Source organism: Felis catus, chromosome B2, assembly GCF_018350175.1.
Source record: "Felis catus isolate Fca126 chromosome B2, F.catus_Fca126_mat1.0, whole genome shotgun sequence".
NCBI lineage: Eukaryota > Metazoa > Chordata > Mammalia > Carnivora > Felidae > Felis > Felis catus.
Window position 1 is genome coordinate 136,039,084 of NC_058372.1, and position 22,447 is coordinate 136,061,530.

General features: G+C 43.0%; 1 protein-coding gene across 3 annotated transcripts in view; it reads left to right on the forward strand.

The window, feature by feature from the left end:
• Positions 1-9,043: 9,043 nt before the first annotated feature.
• CCDC170 (coiled-coil domain containing 170) overlaps positions 9,044-22,447 on the forward strand; it is a 102,358-nt gene continuing 88,954 nt past the window's right edge. Inside the window, exons 1-2 of one of the 3 annotated variants that reach the window (XM_023254511.2) lie at positions 9,047-9,163; positions 20,333-20,451. In XM_023254511.2, the coding sequence (XP_023110279.2) occupies positions 20,446-20,451 (6 nt within the window). In that variant the 5' untranslated portion in view covers positions 9,047-9,163; positions 20,333-20,445. Of the gene's footprint in view, positions 9,164-16,333; positions 20,452-22,447 lie in introns of those variants that run through there. The other 2 variants (XM_023254512.2, XM_019831394.3) reach the window with 2 other exon arrangements.

The window sequence follows — 22,447 nt, forward strand, 5'->3', positions numbered from 1 at the left end:
CATATAAATGGAATCATACAATACAGGCATTTCGAGATTGGTGTCTTTCCCTCCATGTAATGCCTTTGAGAATCATCTGTGTTGCCGTATCAACATCCAGGAGACTCAGATGGGAAAGAAGGCTGTAAAAGGGCAACAGGGCTTGCTAATGTGGGAGTCTGAATGTTTTTGAGCTGAAAAGAGTAATATTCAGGTGCTATATACTCTCTGGGGTATTTATTTATTCGTTTATAGAATTATTTACTGAGCAACAAATACATGATATGTACTGTTTCAGGTGTTGGGAATGTAGTAATGAGCAAAATAAAAATTCCATCCTCAAGTGGCTTATATCCAGTGAGGGCAAACAAACAAGTTTATTTACAATTTAATGTGAGGAAGCGATATACTCTGGGTAGCGGGGTATAAGGAGAAGAGACTATTTAAGACAGGATTGAATGGTCAGGGGAAGTCCCGGGACCAGGTCAGCTCTGACCATAGAGGTCTCAAGAGAATGTGTGCAGGATGGATTGGGAGACTGGGAGAAACTGAGGCAAAGGAGTCATGCAATCTGGGCCTGAACTAGGCGGATGGCAGTGAAAAATGGAAGGAGGATGAATGTTAAAAAATAGTTTGGGGTGCCTGGGTGGCGCAGTCGGTTAAGCGTCCGACTTCAGCCAGGTCACGATCTCGCGGTCCGGGAGTTCGAGCCCCGCGTCGGGCTCTGGGCTGATGGCTCACAGCCTGGAGCCTGTTTCCGATTCTGTGTCTCCCTCTCTCTCTGCCCCTCCCCCGTTCATGCTCTGTCTCTCTCTGTCCCCAAAAAAATAAATAAACGTTGAAAAAAAAATTAAAAAATAGTTTAAAGGAAAATGGAATGTATTAGGTAAGACGTTACGTAGGTTGAAAATTGAAATAATTTCCAGACGTGCAGATAAACTGGTACAAGGCAAAGCAATTGTTACAAGTTATAAGAGAAACTAAGGATGTTTAGTGTGACCGTACCTAGTAGTTTGTGATTGAATAATGTAAATTGTGGCTTTTAAACTATGCTCCTAAGTGCCCCTGGGGTTTTGTTGTTTCCAGGGGCACCACGAGCAGTTTGGGGCTGGAGCCACATACTCAATTGTACTTCAACCAGAGCAGTGCCAGGATGATCTGTTTTGTATATTTTCTTCCCTGTGAATTTCACTGAAGTGTTACACAGAAAAAAAGAAAGGGGGGTTACTTTGTGGGAAACCATCCATTCAAAACCTTCTTATTCGATGAATGAAGAGCCTCCACCTGAGACAGAAGCTATTCTGGCCCTTGCTACAGGGGGCATGGCTGGCAAGGCAGATGGGGTGAGAACTGAACAGCTATTTCTATTACAGATTGGTTAAAAAAAAAATTTCCCTCAAATAATTTTATCTCTCCATGTTTTTTCTAACTATATCTATACTTACAGGTTTAATTTTACTCACCATGCAGATGTTTTATCTTTTACTTAAAAAAAAATAAATAAATATGAGAGGTGCCTGGGTGGCTCAGTCGGTTATGCATCTGGGTTTTGACTTAGGTCATGACCTCACAGTTTCGTGAGTTCAAGCCCCATGTTGGGCTCTGTGCTGATGGTGTAGAGCCTAATTGGGATTATCTCTCTTCTTCCTCTCCCTCTGCCTCTCCCCCGCTCATGCTGTCTCTGTATCTAAATAAGTAAACTTAGGGGCACCTGGGTGGCTTGGTCGGTTAAGCATCTGACTTCGGCTCAGGTCATGATCTCGCGGTCCGTGAGTTCGAGCCCCGCGTCGGGCTCCGTGCTGACTGCTCAGAGCCTGGAGCCTGTTTCAGATTCTGTGTCTTCCTCTCTCTCTGCCCCTCCCCTGTTCATGCTTTGTCTCTCTCTATCTCAAAAATAAATAAACGTTAAAAAAATAATAATAAATTAAAAAAAATAAGTAAACTTAAAAAATACATAAAAAATAAATATGAATTCATAATACAACTCCTTTCATAAATTTCTAACATTCTCCGACATAGTTCAACAGGATGACACATCTCTTTGTTTTAGTTTTCTGTGTTTTAAATTTTTTTTTTCAACATTTATTTATTTTTGGGACAGAGAGAGACAGAGCATGAACGGGGGAGGGGCAGAGAGAGAGGGAGACACAGAATCGGAAACAGGCTCCAGGCTCTGAGCCATCAGCCCAGAGCCTGACGCGGGGTTCGAACTCACGGACCGCGAGATCGTGACCTGGCTGAAGTCGGACGCTCAACCGACTGCGCCACCCAGGCGCCCCATTAGTTTTCTGTGTTTTAAAAAGGACACATTGTATAGTTAAGGTGATGCTAGTTGTTGAAGCTCAGTGGTTTAACAGAACAGAATGTACTCTTAAATTTTTTTTTTTTTTTAACGTTTATTTTTGAGACAGAGACAGAGCATGAACGGGGGAGGTCACAGAGAGAGGGAGACACAGAATCTGAAACAGGCTCCAGGCTCTGAGCTGTCAGCACAGAGCCCGATGCGGGGCTCGAACCCACGGACCGTGAGATCATGACCTGAGCCGAAGTCGGACGCTTAACCGACCAAGCCACCCAGGCGCCCCCAGAATGTACTCTTAGGAAATACAGTTGCCCAGGATGCCTGTGTGTGGGAAGTAAGGGTGTTATCTGCACTATGCAGATATTCAGGGATCCAGGCTGTTGGAGGCTGTACCACCTTCAATATGTGGAGGTCATCCTGGAATCAGGGTCTAGCCAGAAGACAGGAGAAGAGAGGGCACACGGAATCACTCACGAGCTTTTTAGAGCAGACACGGAAGCCACACGCTTCTCCAGCCACAAACCAAAGGCCGTGCCTACCCAGGCTCGGTGAATAGCTTACCAGTCTCCGACACATGTATGATTGCGATGTCAAAACTGGAAAACACAAGCTTGGGCCTTGGATTTGGTTTTGCTTTGGGGCAAGTCAGGCTACACTGATGTCGGAGTTTCTGTGACTACGTGTGAACACTGCAGTGTCTAACAACGGATTCAGGGAGTTTTGTTCACATAGGTGCTTATACAGTGGCGCAGCCTGAGGCATGATGTGCTGAATTAGAAAAGTCTTACTTTTTCTCATTTTATCTTGTGGAGTTGGATGCAGCTCCCCAGTGAAGTCTTTCTCTGGCTATCACCAGGTCCTTCTACAACTCCAGCTATGACTTGCCACGTTTTCAATATCGCTCAGTGACTGGTTTTGTCTGTGGTTGTGGTTTTTTTTTTTTTTTTTTTTTTTTTTGGTTTTCCTCTTTTCCATATCTTACGGTTCCTCATTAATCTGAAAGTCCTTGAGGTTAGACTTAAATACCTTTTCCTCTCTTTTTAACTCACTGTACCTCCTGGTCACTGCTCTGTATGGCGCCGGTAATACGTAATTGTGGCTGATTGATCCAATGAAATAAAGACAGTTTATCCTCATAAATCAGTGTTTTGTATCAACGATGAAGCTTTGAGGAACAACCTCAAGAGACATCTGTCCTTGGGAAGGCTGAGGCATTCATTAAAAAAAAAAAAAATGGTTAGCTGAGTGCTCAACTTTCTGTATCTTTCTTCCTTCTCTTTCTCTTTTATTAGAGGAAGCTTTATAGACCAAGGACATTTATGACTAGTAATGCAAGCTTATAAAGAGGTTATTTTCAACTGAGGCTAAGTCTCTGAACTCAGCAGAAGATAAAAATCTCTTTTCAAAATTAGGCTAATTTATTTTTATGATATTGTTGAGACGAGTAGATGAGGATCGCTTTATACATTGTAGTTTTAATATATATCATATGAACATAGTTGGCTAAATCTCAATTGCTAATAAAATGTAGCCTGGTCTGAATCAGAAAAATCATCAAAATGGTTTTGATTATTTTTGTGAAAACCTCAGTAAAAGCCAGAACCAATCCTGACAAGCCAGAGCAGAGCATATGAGAAACTTTTCACCCTCGACTTTTACAAATGTCTTATTAACAAGAATTATTTGTTGTTTTTTGAAAGAAAGTTGGCATTATTTTAAAAGAAATTTAAAGCGTGTCTAAAATAGGGTCAGGAAAATCCCACACTCCCCACCCAAAACCATAAGAGCTTCCAAAATAACAAAGACATTTTAAAGATCTAGAAGAAGCTGGGGTTTTGCTTAATTTAGAAACCACATTTGCTTTTAAAAGTTGATTTAATGGAATGTTTGGCAAATTATCATATTTTTTGGTGGAATTTTTAACATTCGTCCTTCAAGACCCATTGGTCCAACTTGTGGGAGCAAAAGGATCCTGAAGAACTGCGTTCATTTTTTTTCATTGCTGTTTTAGAGTATACTGTGACATGAGGCTCCTGTTTCTGGAACATTCCTGACATGTCCTGTGAATGGATGGGGAGACTGTAGCCGCAGGTTTGCAGGCTTGGGGCATGGAATCTGGATCTTCTAAAATTCAAAATCTCATTTATTAATTTTGGTGAGAAATTAAGTATCAAGTGGACAAGACAGTGTTAACATTTGAGGTCCACTGCCTTTCCCCTGAGTTCCCATTGTACAATCACCTCTTTTGTGATTACCACATTCCTTCTTTATATATGTTAATGTATTCAGTTAGAGTTCTGTCTTGGCTGGGGAAATAGTGTCCTTATAAAGTGTCTTGCATATCTCCGCTTTGTTTAATCCAGTGAAGCCAACTGATTTCTAAGTTCTTGGGGATAAGGCACGTCTCTTGCTTCCAGCTGCTCCCTACAAACTTTCTGAATCCGTTATTTTCTCAAAGGAAAGAAAATGTTTTAAGAATTTGTATATATGGGGTAGTTAAAAAAATGATTTTTTAAAATATAATTTATTGTCAAATTGGTTTCCATACAACACCCAGGGCTCATTTTTAAGACTGTGATCTTCCAAAGTTCTAAGCAATTTAGAATGAGAGTAAGCCAAGATTTCATCTCAGGCAGCCTGGCTTCAGTGGCCGTTCACTTGACGTCTGTTTGAGGGCCTCCAAGTCCAGAGATAAACCCAAGGACTTTTACTATTTTTATAAAAGGAAAAGATCTCTCACACAAGTGTATATTTTGCTGGTGCTTCCCCCCCTCCCCCCCAGCAAAGTTTATACTTTGCTGGTTCTTTCTAGTTCTCGGAGAACTAGATTTCATTTATAATCTGATTTCACTTAAGGGTGAACCCACTGATTGGCAACTTTGTTAAAGCAGGGGAAATGCTTGACCCTACAACATTTTCACTTGGTAGTCTATTATTTCCAGCTCCCAAGGAGGGGCTGGCTTTTTGTCTGACCCAACTACATGGATCAGTTCTAATTCTTCAGTGATACCTCTGCTACAGCAATAATACAGCAGTGATATCCTTTCCATACTGTTAACCTCTCTTTTACAGATTATCTTGCTGTGTAACAGCCAAAATATTTTTGTAACCATTATCGCTCTCCATTTTTCTTTGGAGAATTTCATAATTTCTTAATCTGATGCTTTTGACTAACACTGGTTGTTTGCATGTTTCCTTCAGTTGTTTAGGAAAATATTTAAATCACATAATACTCGTTTAAAACAAGCTTTAGACAACTAACATGTTATAGGAGTGGTTTCCGTGACAGGTTTCTAAATACAAGTCAAAAGCCCCCAAATTTATTGTCATATTACGAATTTTGCCATGAGAAACACGTATACCTTGTGAGACAAACGAGCAAACAAAGAAAAGGAGAGACCAGAGCAATAAACGTGTGACATCATAAGGGAATAAGACCTCAAGTGCTGGAGAGAGGGTTTTTTTGTGTGTGTCATGTTTTATTTATTTTTGAGACAGAGAGACAGAGCGTGGCAGGAGGAGGGGCAGAGAGAGGGAGACACAGAATCTGAAGCAGGCTCCAGGCTCTGAGCTGTCAGCCCAGAGCCCGACGTGGGACTCGAACCCACAGACCCTGAGATCGTAACCTGAGCAAAGTTGGAGGCTTAACTGACTGAGCCACCCGGGCGCCTGATAGATAGTTCGGCATTTTCCCAGAGCTCCTTAGGAGGCATTTTTATCTCGTCTCAGAGTTCGTGTTTATTTAACATATACCTTAGCGTGCCAGGTTTATAAACACATTTCAGGATAAAATTTAACATTATAGCAGAATGAGCTGGAGATTCTGGTTTATGCTGGATGTGCCCAGGACTGCCTGTTCCCAAACTGCAAAATATTTGCCTTCCCCTATCAGAACCGCAGACTAAATGTGTCCCAAGCCGAACTCTCCTCCTCTCTCCTCTGCTTTATCTCCTTGCAGCCTCTCAGGCCTCACTCCACTTCCAGTCCGGCTGGGTGCTCAGACTCCAGATCGTCCCTCTCCTCCTCACCTCCACCCCCATTCCTACCAGAGCCAAATCTCAGGGGGTCCCCAACAGCCCATCCTGAAGACCTCCTCGCCCTGCCTCCACCTCCTCCAATGCATCCCGCCTACTGTTGTACCGTTGTCTTCCTCTGGGTGCAACTTCCTAACAGTGCTCTTCCAAAACTTGAGCAGCAGAAGAGTTCCTAGACACCATGGCCCAAATTCAGCCTGGCATTGAATCTGGAAGAAGCATTTACAGGAGGTGTACTAGGTCACACAGCTGGTAGCTTTCTGCCTCTGTTGTTGTTATAAAGGAAAGCAGAAGTCTGTACCGAGGTATGATGGATCATAATATACTATCCACACATGCAGTTTCGTGAGAAATCTAGGCTGGAACTTGCTTTGTTCATCCTTATCTCCCTCCCTTGCTTAATTAAACTGTCATCATGCCCAGAGTCCCCCCACCGCCAGCTTGCATGTTTTACAGCATTGTGCCAGCTGGTCCCAAATTGTGGTCCTTTCCACAGTCCAGCTCAGTCCTCCCTCTCAACCCTCAAAGGACACATCATCAGATGTTGCCTTGAAGAGTCACTGGACTCATGTCTTGACATGCCAGAAAGTTCAAAGGCATCCGGACAGGGGCCAGCCCAGCACTTTTCCTGCTCCCACTTACACGGAAGTGCATTGCTGTTACTCAGAGAAAAAAAATTTTTAACACTGATTAAAATGTTTTCGTTGTGTGTATTTGTTTTTTTCCCCAGCTTTAGTGTAATTGACAAATACAATTGTAGGATACACAAAGTGTGTATAGTGGTGATGTATATATGCATCGTGAAAGGATTCCTCCCATCTAGTCAGTTAATGCATCCATCACCAATACTGACTTTTTTTTTTTAAGACTTTTATTTTAAGTAATCTCTACACCCAATGTAGGGCTTGAACCTGCAACCCCAAGGTCGAGACTCACACACTCTACCAACTGAGCCAGCCAGGCACCCTAACCGATGCTGACTTTTAAAACGACCGTGGGAATTCAATCTTTTCATATCTTATGTTGTCATGAAGAAGAGTTACAAGGTTGACCACCGTGACCGGAATTAGACTTCATAAAATTGAATTCTGGAACAACTGGATGCTGGAGTTGATAGAGAAGGGACTTCCTCGGCTTGGTTCTCTGCCAGGTGACTTGGGGTTTCATCAACTATGTGTTTCCTCGGGCAGTGTATTTTTATTGAAAATGTAAGAACTGTGTAGCGATTCCACTGCAAGGAGAAACTGCACTTTGAAAACACGGTTATTACAAATTATACTATTATATTTTTATTTTTATTCAGAGAGCGAGAGCCAGCAGCAGAGAGGGGCAGAAGGAGAGAGAGAATCTTAAGCAGGTGGCAGGCTCAGTGTGGAGCTGGAGGGGTGGGGGGCTCTATGCCACAAACCTGGGATCATGACCTGAGCAGAAATCAAGAGTCAGATGCTCAACTGACTGAGCCACCCAGACTCCCACAAATTATAGTATTATTGGATTTCTGAAAGCCTCAGTTTCCCTTTAAGGATTTTTTTTTTTAATGGTGCTCAAGTGAAAGCCTTTTAAGTGATTATGGATTGGATAGGTGGCAAGGTTAACTGTAAAATCAAAAGCCATTGTCAAGGCCAAGAAATCCTCAGCCAATAATGGATGCATGCGGGATAACTGGATGGAATCCCAGAAGAGCTCCTATCTCTCTGATTTTATTTCATTTTAGAACAGCACATAGGTCCACCAAGGGCTTTCAAGTGAGGTGAGCGGGGCTCCATTTTTAAGCTCTGCTGCAAAGAGTGGACCCTTCCGCAGGATGCTCCCTTCTCTGTGCTTTAGGCCTATGGTCTGGGGTCTGATCCTCATTCTGCCCCTGACCAGCTAGCTGTATACGCGTCAACAAGTTCTTTCATTTCCTTGTGATTGTTTCCTCATCTTAACAATGGATCATTCTAATGTCCACTTCATAATCTTGTTTTATTCGAGGAGATTTTTACCTCGAAAACACTTAGAATAGCTCTTGTAAGAACACTTCGGTGTTTCATAACTAGGGCTGTTACTAACACTAATATTACTATTACTTACAGTTTCCTGCGGGGTTGTTGAGAAGGTTAAATGCAAGCACACTCACCAGGACGGGCTACTTACTTTGCAGAAACCAGTACAAAATGAAAATACAGGGGCCTGTGTTCCAAAATCGTTAAGAAGTCCAAGGCTGGAACAGCCAAACATTCAACCAGGCACGGGACCCTGCTGAGCATAGGGCCTGTACAAGCTCACAGGCTGCACGCCCCGGAAGCCGGCCTTGGAAGGAGCACAGCGTCTGCACACAGCAGGTGCTACATAAACGCTCTTCACCTTTGTGTCAGCATCCTCCTACACATCCGGCGCGCCAGCGCCGTAACGTTGACCATACCACTGACCACTCGTTGTCACTTGTGCCTGCCCGGCAGAAGGACAAGACCTGGAATCACGCCCGTGGGGCAGCTCCACGGCGAAGACCCGGGACCCCCAGCCTTTTGGCGAGTGTCTGCCGCTCAACCAAGCCTAGGCCAGACGGGGCCGCCAGGGCCTCCGAGGCCGCCGCAGGACGCAGTCCGCAGGATCTGGGTCTGTCCCGCGGCCCCGAGCCGCATCTCTGAGGCCGCAGCCCCGCCCGCCGCCAGGGCCCGCGAGCGCCGCGTGCCCTCGTTTGCTAGTTGCCCGAGGAGACGCGCGCGCACGCGCACCCGCACCCGCACCCTGCGCTCCGCGTCGCCTGCGCTCCGAGCGCGCCATGAGCCGCGGCCGCTCCTCCGGCTCCAGGCGCCTGGACCCGGCCGGCCACGCCGCCCGCAGCGCCTCGTCGCCCGCGCCCGAGGTACGGTCCCAGCCCGCCGGCCGCGCGCGGGGGTGACCCCAGGCTCCCCGAACGCCGCGGAGCACCGGGGGGTGAACGGCCGCGGGGCGCCCAGGCGCTCACATTTGCAAACTTCTTCCCAGGGCGTGGGTGCATCGTGGAGGGTCTGGCCCCGCCTTGGAAGTGGACTGCAACTGCCCGCGGCTGGCTGGGTAATTTTAGGAAGTTATGGGCGGGTCGTGAGTTTGTGAAGCGCGTCTGAGCTTTAGGTGGTACCAGTTTGCTTCTCTGTGTTTAAACGGGTGAAATTCTAAAGACCGCTCCTGTCGACCCTCCCCGACCCCCGCCCTCTTCGTTCATTTAACTTCCACTGCTTGCCTAGTGAGAAGTGATTCAGAGCAGTTTCTTCGAGCTCTGGTGTGGTAGAATTAATGACGGTCCTGAGCAACGTTGCTGGCCTTTTCGTTGCTAATCACCCTGTAAACAACCATTAAGTCGTCCTTGGATCTATGTATTCAATTACTGTCAGGAGGTACTTAAGCACCGGGGACTTTGGGGCATCAGATATGCAGTAACTCACGCACAAACGCGCACACACACGAAGTTAGGGCTGGCTCAGCCCGGGTTATCTCCTTTCACCTGGCATTAGGGTCATAGTGTGTTAGGCATAGGTGTTAGGCATAGTGTGTTAGGGGTGTTGCCAGGGACGGGGGAGGCATTGTGTTCCTCTGAATTGCTAACCTGAGAGTTGTCCTCAGCCTAACCCTACTGACCACAGAAATTCCTCTGGTGGGGGCACTCTTAGATTCAAAAATGGGGTGGATTCTCAAACATGTTATAGGAATTCTTCTAATACTCAGCACCTTCGAATGCTGCTTTACATCTGACCTATATTTCGATTTCTCTGATTCTTGGCTTCTTGTGGAAAAATCAGTAACATATTGTACAAATAAAACTAATTTTTTTCCACTTGACATTTTATCCCAATATGGTATCCTCTGTGAATTAAGTATGTTAGTCCGTGCATAAGTATGTAGCTTTTTTTTTTTATTATTTATATTTGTTTGGAAAAACGATTGAAAGTACGTTATAGACATTATGGCCCTTCATCCCTGAATATTCTAGTAGGTATCTCCTAAGAGAAACACATTCTCTGACCAAAATACATTGATCATATTCAGGGTGTTTGACATTGCTACAGTAATTTTATCTAATATATGCTATCTACAAAAATTTTGCCAATTGTCCCAGTAATGCCATTTACTGCAGCATACTTTTTCATTATGCATTGTATTTAGTTATGTGTCTTTAGTCTCTGTAAACCTTGAATAGTTCCCCAATCTTTTTGGCTTTGATGACACTGATATATTTTTTTAAAATTTTCTTTTAATGTTTATTTATTTTTGAGACAGAGACAGAGCATGAACAGGGGAAGGTCAGAGAGAGAGGGAGACACAGAATCTGAAGCAGGCTCCAGGCTCTGAGCTGTCAGCACAGAGCCCGATGCGGGGCTCAAACTCACGGACTGTGAGATCATGACCTGAGCCGAAGTCAGATGCTTAACTGACTGAGCCACCCAGGTGCCCCTGATGACACTGATATTTTTACAGAGTCTAGGTCACTTGTCTTGTAGAAAAAGTTTGATTGTTTTTCATTAGATTTTTGGTAGAAGAACTCTAAAGTGATGTGTTTCAGTGCATCACACCGGGAGGTACATGAGGTCACTTCGTCCCACTTTCGGTGGTCCTGATTGGTGGTGTTTGCCAGTTTTCCACTGTAAAAGTGAAAAAAACAAAAGCTTTAGCAATAAATAAGTGATCATATTGCATAGTCTTCTTGGTTCATATTGAGATTTTAAGGATAAATTTATCTGCCTACACAAAAGAAAATTTTTACCAAGCCTTTTAATTGACCTGAAAGACGTAAATTTTATTGAGACTTAAAGTAGAAGCAGAAAGACCAGGATTGGTTACAGTTAATTTGTCAGTTTGCTAAATACTTCATCTGTGACAGTCGTATAACTCAGGTAGGTGAGGCAAGAATTTCCCATTGTATAGATGTCGAAATGGCTTGCTCAATTAGCAGCTGAGGTAGTCGGGACTTAAATATCCTGCTTTTGAAAGTTTAGTAGTACTTTTCCTACTACACCATCATGCACTGAAAAACAGACTAAACACAACAGTATGCAACTGTATGAGGAAGGAGAATACTGCCGAGGCTGAAGATACTAGTTTTGAGTTCAGGCAGTTCTGAGTATATCACTTATTACCTGTGATGGCCATGAGCAAGAGAATTCCTTACGTCTCTAAACTTGAGTTTCTTCATCTGAAACATGGTACCAGAGTATTTACCACATAGGATAGTTTTGGGATTTCACAGTTAATATATTTGATGCATCCAACAGAGTGACAGAATAAGTGCTTATTAATATGAGCCATTCTTACTCTATATAGCTTTTGGAATTGGCCTTGGCATCTGTATCACTACTGTCATCACTGATACCTCCATTAATGCCTCAGTCACCACCTCAACAGTCAGTAATTGAGGATCCGTGTGAGATACTGAGGGTAAAAAAAATGAATTTGAGGGATGCCTGGGTGGCTCGGTCGGTTAAGGTTCCAACTTCAGCTCAGGTCGTGATCTCGTGGCTTGTGAGTTCCAGCCCCGCGTCGGGCTCTGTGCTGACAGCTCAGAGCCCGGAGCCTGCTTCAGCTTCTGTGTCTCCCTCTTTCTCTCTGCCCTTTCCTCACTGGTGCTTTGTCTCTCTTCCCCCGTCAAACATAAATAAACATTAAAAACAATTTAAGAATGAATTTGACAGTCTTTGCTCTCAATGAAGAATCAAGAGTTCATAATCAAGAGAAACAGACACAAAAACAGTGATTTTTGTTGGTATCACCCATGAACCAAATTTAATGCTGCGTTTTTCTCACTCTGGGTTTACTTCTAATGAAATCATCATCAGAGCTTTACTAGGTTAGAGAACGCGATGAATACTAAGAGTGATATTGTGTGAAGTATAACAGCTCAAGCATGGAAGACAGAAACATGCTTTGGGGAAATTTACAAATACAGCTTTAAGCAGAACAGTGTAACTTTGCCATGCGTTTGAAATAAGGCATGGGAGCTGAAAAATGTTACCAAATTATTAAAATGATGTCAGTCAGCAAAAAGTTATAGCAATCATTTGGTAAAAAGTGATTGGATGTGGTATGAGAGGCCACAGACATATGGTGGCTTTGCTTGGCCAGTGTTTTCACGTACCTAGAAGACCTGAACCAAAGTTACGGCTCCGGCACATGCCGCTGTTGGGAATTTGAGCAAGTTCCTTTCCTCTCTGTAAAGCAGATTAATTAGAATAACTGTCTGATGGGGTTGTTGAAGAAAATGTGAATAGCAGCACAGGTTACCTACAGCATTAGGTCCTCAAAGCAAAGGACTTGGAACTGGTCAGGTAAAATTATGAAGGAAGTAAAGTCAGTTTTCCCTTTATTTCTCCAGTATTTCCACTTTTTTTTAATATTAAAATTTTAAAAAAATGTTTATTTTTTGCAAGAGAGGGAGACAAAGCATGAGCTGGGGTGGGGCAGAGAGAAAGAGAGACACAGAATTGGAAGCAGGCTCCAGGCTCTGAGCTGTCAGCACAGAGCCTGACGCGGGGCTGGAACTCATGAACTGTGAGCTCATGACCTGAGCCAAAGTTGGATGCTTAACTGACTGAGCCACTCAGGTACTGTACCCTCCACTATTTCCACTTAAAAAAAATTTTTTTTTAAATGTCTATTTTTGAGAGAGAGAGAGAGAGAGAGAGAGAGAGAGAGAGCGAGCGAGCAAGGGAGGGGCAGAGAGAGAGGGAGACAGAGGATCCAAAGCAGGTCTGCACTGTCAGCACAGAGCTTGATGCAGGGCTCAAACTCACAAATTGTGAGATCGTGACCTGAGCCAAAGTTGGATGCTTAACTGACTGAGCCACCTAGACCCCCCTATGAAAGACATATAAACAAAAGTACATGGAAAAGTTGAAAACAGAGTCTATAAAAAAATTTATCAGGCAAAAAATAAGCAAGAGAAAGCTGATTAGATATAATGTACAAAATACTTTTAAGGCAAAAATGTACTACTCGAGGTAAAGGGAGTCACTATAATGATACAAATTATATCACTGTCTCACAATAATAAAAGTTTTCATTCAACAGGAAGTTGTAAGAATTGTAAAATGTATATGCAGCAACATGGCATCAAAACTTAGCATTCAAATATGTAAAACAAATATTGACAGAAGCAAAAATCTATAAGGAGATATAGACAAATCCAAACTAGAGTAGAATTTTTCCCACATACCTCTGTTACCAGCTGAAATATCAACCAGGCAGAAATTGGTAAGAGAGCTATTAAAAGGCACCAGGGTGGCTCGGTTGAGTGATGGACTCTTGATTTTGGCTCAGGCAGTGATCTCAGCTCAGGTCATGATCTTGCATTTTATGGGTTCTAGCCCTATGACGGGCTCTGCACTGACAACTTGGAGCCTGCTTGGAATTCTCTCTCTTCTTTCCTTTCTCTCAAAATAAATAAACTTAAAAAAAAAAAAAGGTAAATGATGACAATCTGATCATGAGAAAATATTAGACACACCCACCATCTGTATATCTAATTTTATTTTAACTACAACACTTAGTTTCTTCTGTTATCTAATCATTCTTTGACCACCTGGCTTTAGAATGCTGCATGAGAGAGAGCATTCTAAGGACAGGTAGGAGAGCTTTCTGAACACCGAACAGAGCAAGTTTTTCTTTGCGTATTTTTAAATGTGTGTGTATTTACTTAATGTTACCAAATACAAAGTGATGTATATTTGAAACAGTAGCGAGTGCTCCTTGGTTTGCACTTGAATTACGTTGACTAATTATAAAGACTTACTTTTTCTGCGTTCAAGGACAACTTAAAAATTTTTAATTGAGAAAGGGAGTAGCACTTGCTGCCCCGGGAATTCTTTATGCTGTGTACTTTACCCAAGGTTGTTTTTCTTTGTTTTGCTTCCAATTTTTTTCCCCCTTTTAAAAATTGGCACTTTGGTGGCTTTGATCTAAGGTAGAGGACTTCAGAGGCATTGCTGACGAGGACCATACATACTCTTTCTTACCGATACCAGCATAACTACCAATTATGGCTGCTCTATCTACGTTTGGATAGTGCTTGAATAAAATATCTTAAATATTGCTTATAAAAACAAATATATGAATTTTATTTCTGAGTGACTGAGTAACTTCCTTTGCATTGAATTAACTCTGTGATTTCCCTCTTGAATCTTCCCTGTTCACTTTGTACGGAAATGCGTTTTCAGCATACTCGGGTCATTATAGCCTAACCTCAGTGTCAGTGCAGAGGGGAACAACTTTCAGACTGGACTATAATTGTCACATTTCCCTAAGTCTCTTCCACTTCAGGGTAAAAGAAATGTATACTAGTGGAGAATACCAAAAAGGAAGTCTTGATGTTGACATCTTGTGAATGTTGGAAGTAAGCAAAAATGAGAAGTTGGGAGGAAATCTGAACCAGAAATGATCTGCTTAGTGAATCATGCATTGTGTTAGTCACCTATGTGGCAACTACCCATTGAGTCCCAAGCTCTCTGTTAGGCACAGAAGATACAGAGATTCTTTCCTTTAACAGCTATAAAGAGAGGGTGTATTCTTTTTTTTTTCTTAAAAAAAATTTTTTTTAATCTTTATTTTTGAGAGAGAGTGAGAGCGAGCGAGCATGGGGGAGGAACAGATAGAGAAGGAGATACAGGATCCAAAGCAGTCTCCAAGCTATGAGCTATCGGCACAGAGCCTGATACGGGGCTCGAACCCACAAACTGTGAGATCATGACCTGAGCCGAAGTTGGACGCTTAAAGCAGGCGCTGTTTTAGATATGGCCCCACTTTTATAAAACTTATATTCTTGTGCAGGGAAACAGATAACAAAAAAGGTAAAAAAAAGTAGATAAGGTAATTTATGGTAAAACAAAAAACAGAATGCTAAATGCTTTAACAAGAAAATAAAGCAGGATAAACAGGATCAGAATTGGCTGGGGTGAAAGTATGGTTAGGGAGGGCTCCCCAAGGAGAAGATGTCTGTGCTGAGTTGTGAATGACCCCGGGAAGGAATGTTCTCAGAAGTCACAAGACCCTTAGGCAGGAATGAGAGCAATGCATTTAAAAAGAGCACAGCTTGGGGCGCCTGGGTGGCTCAGTCGGTTAAGTGTCCGACTTCAGCTCAGGGCATGATCTCACAGTCTGTGAGTTTGAGCCCCGTGTGCTGAGAGCTCAGAGCCTAGAGCCTGCTTCACATTCTGTGTCTCCCTCTCTCTCTGCCCCTTCCCTGCTCATGCTCTGTCTCTCTCTGTCTCAAAAATAAATAAACATTAAAAAAAAATTAAAAAAAATAAATTAAAAAAAAAAAGAGCCCAGCTTGTAGAATGTCCCTGATTTGGGGTATGTCCAGTGTTTCCTCATCATTGATTCAGCTTAATCATATTTGGAATTTATGCTAATTCTCTATGAGGGATGTGTTACTCAGTGTATCATGTTAGGAGCTGTATGTCAGTTTATCTTGTTATTGATGTTATGAAAGTTAAAGGAAGGCTGAGAACCTGTTACAGATCAAACAGACTGAAGGTGGTTGACAACACAGGTAATGTAGTCATAGCTGCTCCAAGGAATAGTATTGAGGCGATTAGTGAATAATTATGGTGTCATTGGTAAATTCCTTAAATTCACTGTTTTTTAAAGTTTATTTTTTGAGAAAGAGAGAGAGAGAGCATACAGAGAGAGAGAGAGAGAGAGAGAGAGAGAGAGAGAGAATCCCAAGCAGGCTCTGCACCATCAGCCCAGAGCCTGACGCGGGGCTCGAACTCACAAACCATGAGGTCATGACCTGAGCCTAAATGAAAAGTCTGATGCTTAACCGACTGAGCCACTCAGGCACCCCATAAATTTGACTATTTTATGCAAAGGACTATTCTTTCAACGCTTATTTACTTTTGGGACAGAGAGAGACAGAGCATGAATGGGGGAGGGGCAGAGAGAGAGGGAGACACAGAATCGGAAACAGGCTCCAGGCTCTGAGCCATCAGCCCAGAGCCTGACGCGGGGCTCGAACTCACGGACCGCGAGATCGTGACCTGGCTGAAGTCAGACGCTTAACCGACTGCGCCACCCAGGCGCCCCAGGACTATTCTTGCACTTAGGAGATACATGCTGAAGTATTTGGGGTGAAGGGCCATGATGTTGGCAAATTACCCATGAATTAGCAATCATAACTGTAATAAACACATAGAGTAAGGAATAAGTCAAATGTGGCAAAATGTTCTCAGTTGGTGAATCCAAGTGAAGCATGTACTTGGATTTATTGGATTATTCTTGCAATAAAACTTAAAAAAGCGTGTGCCTGCAACAAATGGAGTTACAACAGAGAAAACCCTGTTTCCAGCTATTGGTCTCACAGTGTAGTTATGTAAACAATAAACGGTAATACGTAGAAGTTCAGAAAAGGGTGGAGGAAAGGGTTCCTGGAGTAAAAGGGTGCCCGGGCTCAGATAAGGATGTAGCAGGAAATACAAACAAACAGTCACACAGGGTGCTCTTGGGGACCAGTGGCAAGGATGGAGGTGGGCAAGCTTTGCTGCTGGAGGTGGTGGGGAGATGATGTTGGCTTTGAAGTGCCAGCAGGACCTGCAGGTGATGGTCAGTAGACTGTTGGGAATGGGCATCTCTAGCTCCAGGTGCAGATTTGGGAACCATCTGTTCCGGGAACAACCGGAAGTTGTTGAAATCTCAGAAGGCAGGAAGTTGGTCAGAGAGGGTATCTCCGGTGACAGAGGGTTGAGGACGGAAGCCCAGAGAATACCCAGGTAAAGAGTGGTGGAGGAGGATGAGCTACCAGAGGGACTGAGAGGGGAGGGCCGGGTAAATCAGAGGAGGGAGTGATGCAGAGGAGAGGTGAGGGAGATAGGAGTAAGGAGAGTTCAAGGAGAGCGTGCTCCGTGTGGCACATTGCCAAAGGGAGGTCAAGTCAGGTGAGGGGCAAAAGTGTTCCCTGGACTTGGTAGTCAGGGAAATCTTCTTGTAGGAAGTGAATTTTTTTTTTTTAAGGTTATTTATTTATTGAGAGAGAGGATCTCAAGCAGGCAGCACGCTGTCAGCCCAGAGCCCGACTCAGGGCTCAATCCCGCGAACCGTGAGATCATGACTTGAGCTGGAGATGAAATCAAGAGTCAGATGCTTAACCAACTGAGCCTCACAGGTGCTCCCAGGAAGTGAATTTTAAGCTTAGCTTCGGAAGGTAAGAGTCAGGGAGGCAAAGGATGGAGGGTGATGGTGGCGGATAAGTCTTCACAGCACAAAGCATAGGTGACAGCAAGGGGAGAGGAGGACGCAAAGTCCACTCAGGCGACTGCAGAAGGCCAGCGTGGCTGGAGTGTGGTTGGAGGAGACAGTGAGGTGAGAACAGTCATGGGCAGTACTGCTGGTGAAGTAGGCAAGGGTCAGAGCATACAAAACGTTTTATAAGAGTTTGGATTTTGTCCTAAAAGTGAGGGACACTACTGGAGAATTTGAAGTCTTGGGATCTATTATTGAACATTTCTGCATTTTACAAAGATCCATTTAGAGAGCACCTGGCTGGCTCAGTCAGTAGAGCATGTGACTCTTGATCTTAGGGTCCAGAGTTCAAGCCCCATGTTGGGCCAGAGCGTACTTAAAAAAAAAAACAAAAAACAAAAAACCAAATAAAAAGATCCCTTTGGCCACAAATGGACTAGCACCTTGGTGTGGGGTGAGGGTGGGGATAAATCTCAGGCTGGGGAGACCCTCTGGAGGCTGTTGTGGTAATCTAGACTTGCACAGTAGGTATGCAGGTTGAAAGTGAACAGTGACTTAGGTTTGAGAATCAAGACAGAGATGTTGGAACTAGTTGGAGAGAGAGATTGTAAAGCATGGGTTTCTGGGTGACAGAACTTGGTGGGTGTTGGCTGCCGCTATTCACCGAGATGCAGAAAGAACAGGTTGGGGGAAAATAGCACGAGTTCAGTGTTAGACATGTTAGGGTGGGAGGTGTCTGTGTGCTATCCAGATTATGTCCGTTGGGCAGTTAGATGGAGATCCTGAACCAAATGGAGAGGTGTTGGGTGGGGACTGTCATATATTTGGGGCTCATAAGCACATGGATGGTTTGGGAAGTCACAAATAAAGGAAGGCCAGAGAAATAAGAGGTTTTCTAGGGAGAAAATGAGGAGGAATTTTTAAATTAACATTGAATTTGACCATGTGATGATTGAAGGGGAGTAAATAGGAAAACTGAAAGGATCCAAGGGAGTAAATTCTTCCTGTTATAGGCACCTATTAAGAAATTGTTTACTCATCAATTTATTCATTTATTGAGCAAATATTTGTTAACCTCAGAAGAATATTAACCTTGGAGTAAAGAGACCTGGATATTATGGACTCTGAAATGAGCTGACTTTGTTATCTTGAGCACAGCACTTAATCACTCCAAGTCTGGTTTCTTTATGTCCATTTCCACTACAAGTTTTCTAAGAAATATTAATAAACGAATCATAACTTCCAAGATATTTTATAATAGAAACATATATAAAACAGTAAGTTAGAACTTATGGCATAGGTCAGCCTCAAAATTTGCTAAAGGTGAGACTTTATGAATGTGTCCTCTTTGGTGTATTAATACTTGATCTGGGCTTTTCACTCAAGATAGTAGACTGTGCACATGTGCTTATGTCCGTTGCTTCTCTGAACCTCATTAAAAGAGAAGAAAAATAAAAAATGGCATCACTTGCCAACAGTGCTGGGAATAAGACCAGAATTTTTTTTTTTTCTTTGACTGTTCTGGAAAATTACAAAGGCACTGGCGTCATCAGGTAAATCAGTGACAGAAAAGGCAGCCAATGGAGGTAGAACTGTTCTTTCCAGAGACCTCTGGAAGCTTCCATGCTTGGAATTGCCAGATACGGATATGGATTAGGAAGTAGGAAGAAATCAGGAAGAAATAATTGATGAATGGAAACGTGGACCAACTAGTTCAATCCCCACGGCCCCGCAACTGCTTATACTTTGAATTCACCCGTTCCAGTCTGTGCAATTCAACTTGGAACCTGTTGTGCACTGAATGTTTGTGTCGCTCTCAAATTCACATGTTGAATACACAGTGAATTCACAAACTGAATACCCAGTTTGATGGTGTTTGGAGATGAGGCCATCGGAAGGTTAATTGGGTTTGGATGCGGTCATGAGGCTGGGCCCCCATGATGGGATTAGTGTCCTTATAGGAAGAGGAAGAGACTGGAGCTGTCTCTGCACTGTGAGGGCATTGCGGGAAGATGGCTATCTGCGAGCTAGGAAGGGAGTTCTCACCAGGAGCCATATCAGCTGCACCTTGATCTTGGACTTCCCATCCTCCAGAACTGTGAGGTATAAACATGTGTAGTTGAAGCCACAGTCTGTGGTGATTTGTTACGGCAGCCCACGCAACCAGGAGTCAGTCTTTGCTAAAGTTAGCCTCACACCCAGCACTCCCCACTTCAGGCCACGGCCTTCCAAACAAATATGAAGTGTTATTATGATGGTACACAATGGATGGTGTTTTCAGGGCAGAAACTTTCTTTATAGGCAGGTTTCTCACAACATTTATCCCTAAAGCTTAATTGTATTAACCTGTGCCTTAAAGAAGTTACTTCTCTGGAGAAATAGTTTCTGCTGCTCAGATTTATACATCCTGGGCAATACCTAGTTACTCTGTTTCTATTGTTTTCTTGTTCACATATCAGGATTTTTTTTTAGTTTTAACTTTTTTTTTTTTTTTTTTTTTTTATTTAGCAGAGGATAGATAGCTCTCTTCGTGAGTTCCTGAAGTACAGATACTACATAGGTAGTGAGTATGAAGTTTGTATCTTTAGGTGGGCAAAGATGTTTTCTAATAACTTGGCTTAATCCAGGAGACACTGTCCTCTCTTTAGAAGAAAAATACCATCTTGTCAATTCAAAGGAATTTATTCCAATTGTTTTCCTCACTCCCTCTTTCCCGTACCGTACCGTAGGTGAGCTCAGTTTCTGCAGGTGGGGATGGGTGTGGTTTTGAATATCTTGGCACTGGGGGAGGAGCATTTGGGCTGAAGACCATCCTTTGCCTTCTCAGCTCCCGCTTCTTGGGGACTTGGACATGAGTCTCTGTTGATTCCCTGGGCTTTGCTCTGGCTTCTGAAGGTCCAGCTGTGCGGCGTGTTTTTGCTTTCCTCGGAAAAATGGGAAATGAAGGTACGGTCTTCCTTCCCTGCTTGAGGAGTGAGTGCAGGAGGCGGGGCTGCCCTGGGACCCCAAGGGCACAGCAATCTATCATTGTTACTCATCCCACTCCCAGGAGCTAAGCAGCCTCACAGGGCTGGCCGTGCAGCTGACATTCATCTCCATGGGCAACACTGTGGGAACCTAGGGAGTTGGCTGGTGTTTTTATTATTCTCCCCACTCATCTCAGGTGTCAGGTCTCGAGAGGGTGGGCAACATCTAAGCGCTGGTCATGTCTCCTTCTTCCACGAACTGGAGCCACACATCCCCTTCCAGGTGGGGAAATGATTCTCCAGCCTGGTCTGTTCTCTCCTCTACAACTTACGGGAATAAATTTTGTGCTGTGAATCCTCAGGGCTTCATTATTTATATGCAAAGCCATGCTTTTGAAATTTTAAATGATTCTCTTTCAGAAAGCCCAGTTCTGAAAATCTGGAGCATTATAACTCTTGAAAGCCTCTGTGCATCCTCTAGACGTGAACCTGAGCGACATGCCCATGGGCCCACCCATGGGCAGTGTCTATTCACAGAGTATACTCTAAGCAATGGAATGAGTTGACTTGATGGAATTATCTAGAATTGACTATTAGAATTTTAGGGAATAGCTGCCAAAGCAATGATTATGGTTTTGGCCACATTGGCTGTTAAATTTTTTGGTTTTTTTTTTTTTTTTTTCCTGATAGTAATTAACCAAGTATTTTAAGTCTTTTTTGGTTCATGATTTTAAAATCATGCCATCTGGGTAGAGAACAATGCTTATACTCCTGTTCATGAAGGCAGGTGGGTAGGCTGGCACTTCCTTGAGAGCAATATTAAAGTTATTTCAGTGTATCCAAGTTTATGACATCAGGGAGATGAAACTGTAGAAGCACTGCCTAGAAAGCGTTGATGAGTAATAGAAGAGGTAATACTAAGAGATGGGTAATCTTAATGGGTATCTTAAAATTGCTTGCTCCTTCTGTAGGTTGACACGAACTGCTGAGTACTGAAATGAAGTCCCACAAGAATTAAGGCTCCTCATGACAATTCTTGGTGTTAGGAAATTGCTCTTTTGGAAGACGGTATAAATTATATCTCAAGTCCCTTCTAAGGGAAATATTTCTGTTCGAATAAACGACTTATTCACGCTTGGAGGACACTACTCAGCATAGGAGCTAAAACAATACACCTTGAAAAATTTGTTCAATTTACAATAATTTATTAAGTGTTTTATAACAGACAGAGTGAAAAATCCCATTGGGAAGAGTTCTGGAATCTTTAACATGTGAAAAGATGTGTGTAAGATAATGATAAATAAAATATCCCATCAGGTTGTCAACAGAGATTTTTGTCTCCACCATTTCTCTCGCAGAAGCGATTCCATATGTGACTGTGTTTTCAAATCCGCATTCGTTAGCCTTGACAGCCACACCCAGTATGTCGCACGGAGCTCTATCCAATGAATGCTGAAAAACTGCTCGCACTCAGAATACTGCCCGAAGTTCATTAATTTGCCTGTGATTTTCCTTGCATCCAGCCCAGAGAAGTTATCTTGCTGACATAAACAGATTTAAAAAAACTTCGTAGAACTTTATGTTGAACTAAACTCCTAGCTTCTAAATGGACTGGACCTGACCTGTACAACATTTATGAACTTGTAGATAGCAGAACGTATCTTCTAAAAAGTAATTAGAAAGTTTATGAATTTATTAAAGTTATATTCTTTGAGCTTTAACCTTATTATGAAAAGGCATCTCATTACTACAGCGAAGAGATTTTCAGACAGCAATATTGGGAGTGTGAAAATAATTTAGTTTAGGGAGAAATGATTGCTTCAACATTTAACCAGATATGGATTGAACCATATATGTTCCATATATGGAACAACGTGGGCTTTGGAGTCAGACAGTCTTGGTTTTGAACATTGTACACAGCCATTCATTCCATCCCTTACTCATTCTATAGTATTTGACTGATACCCAGTTACTAG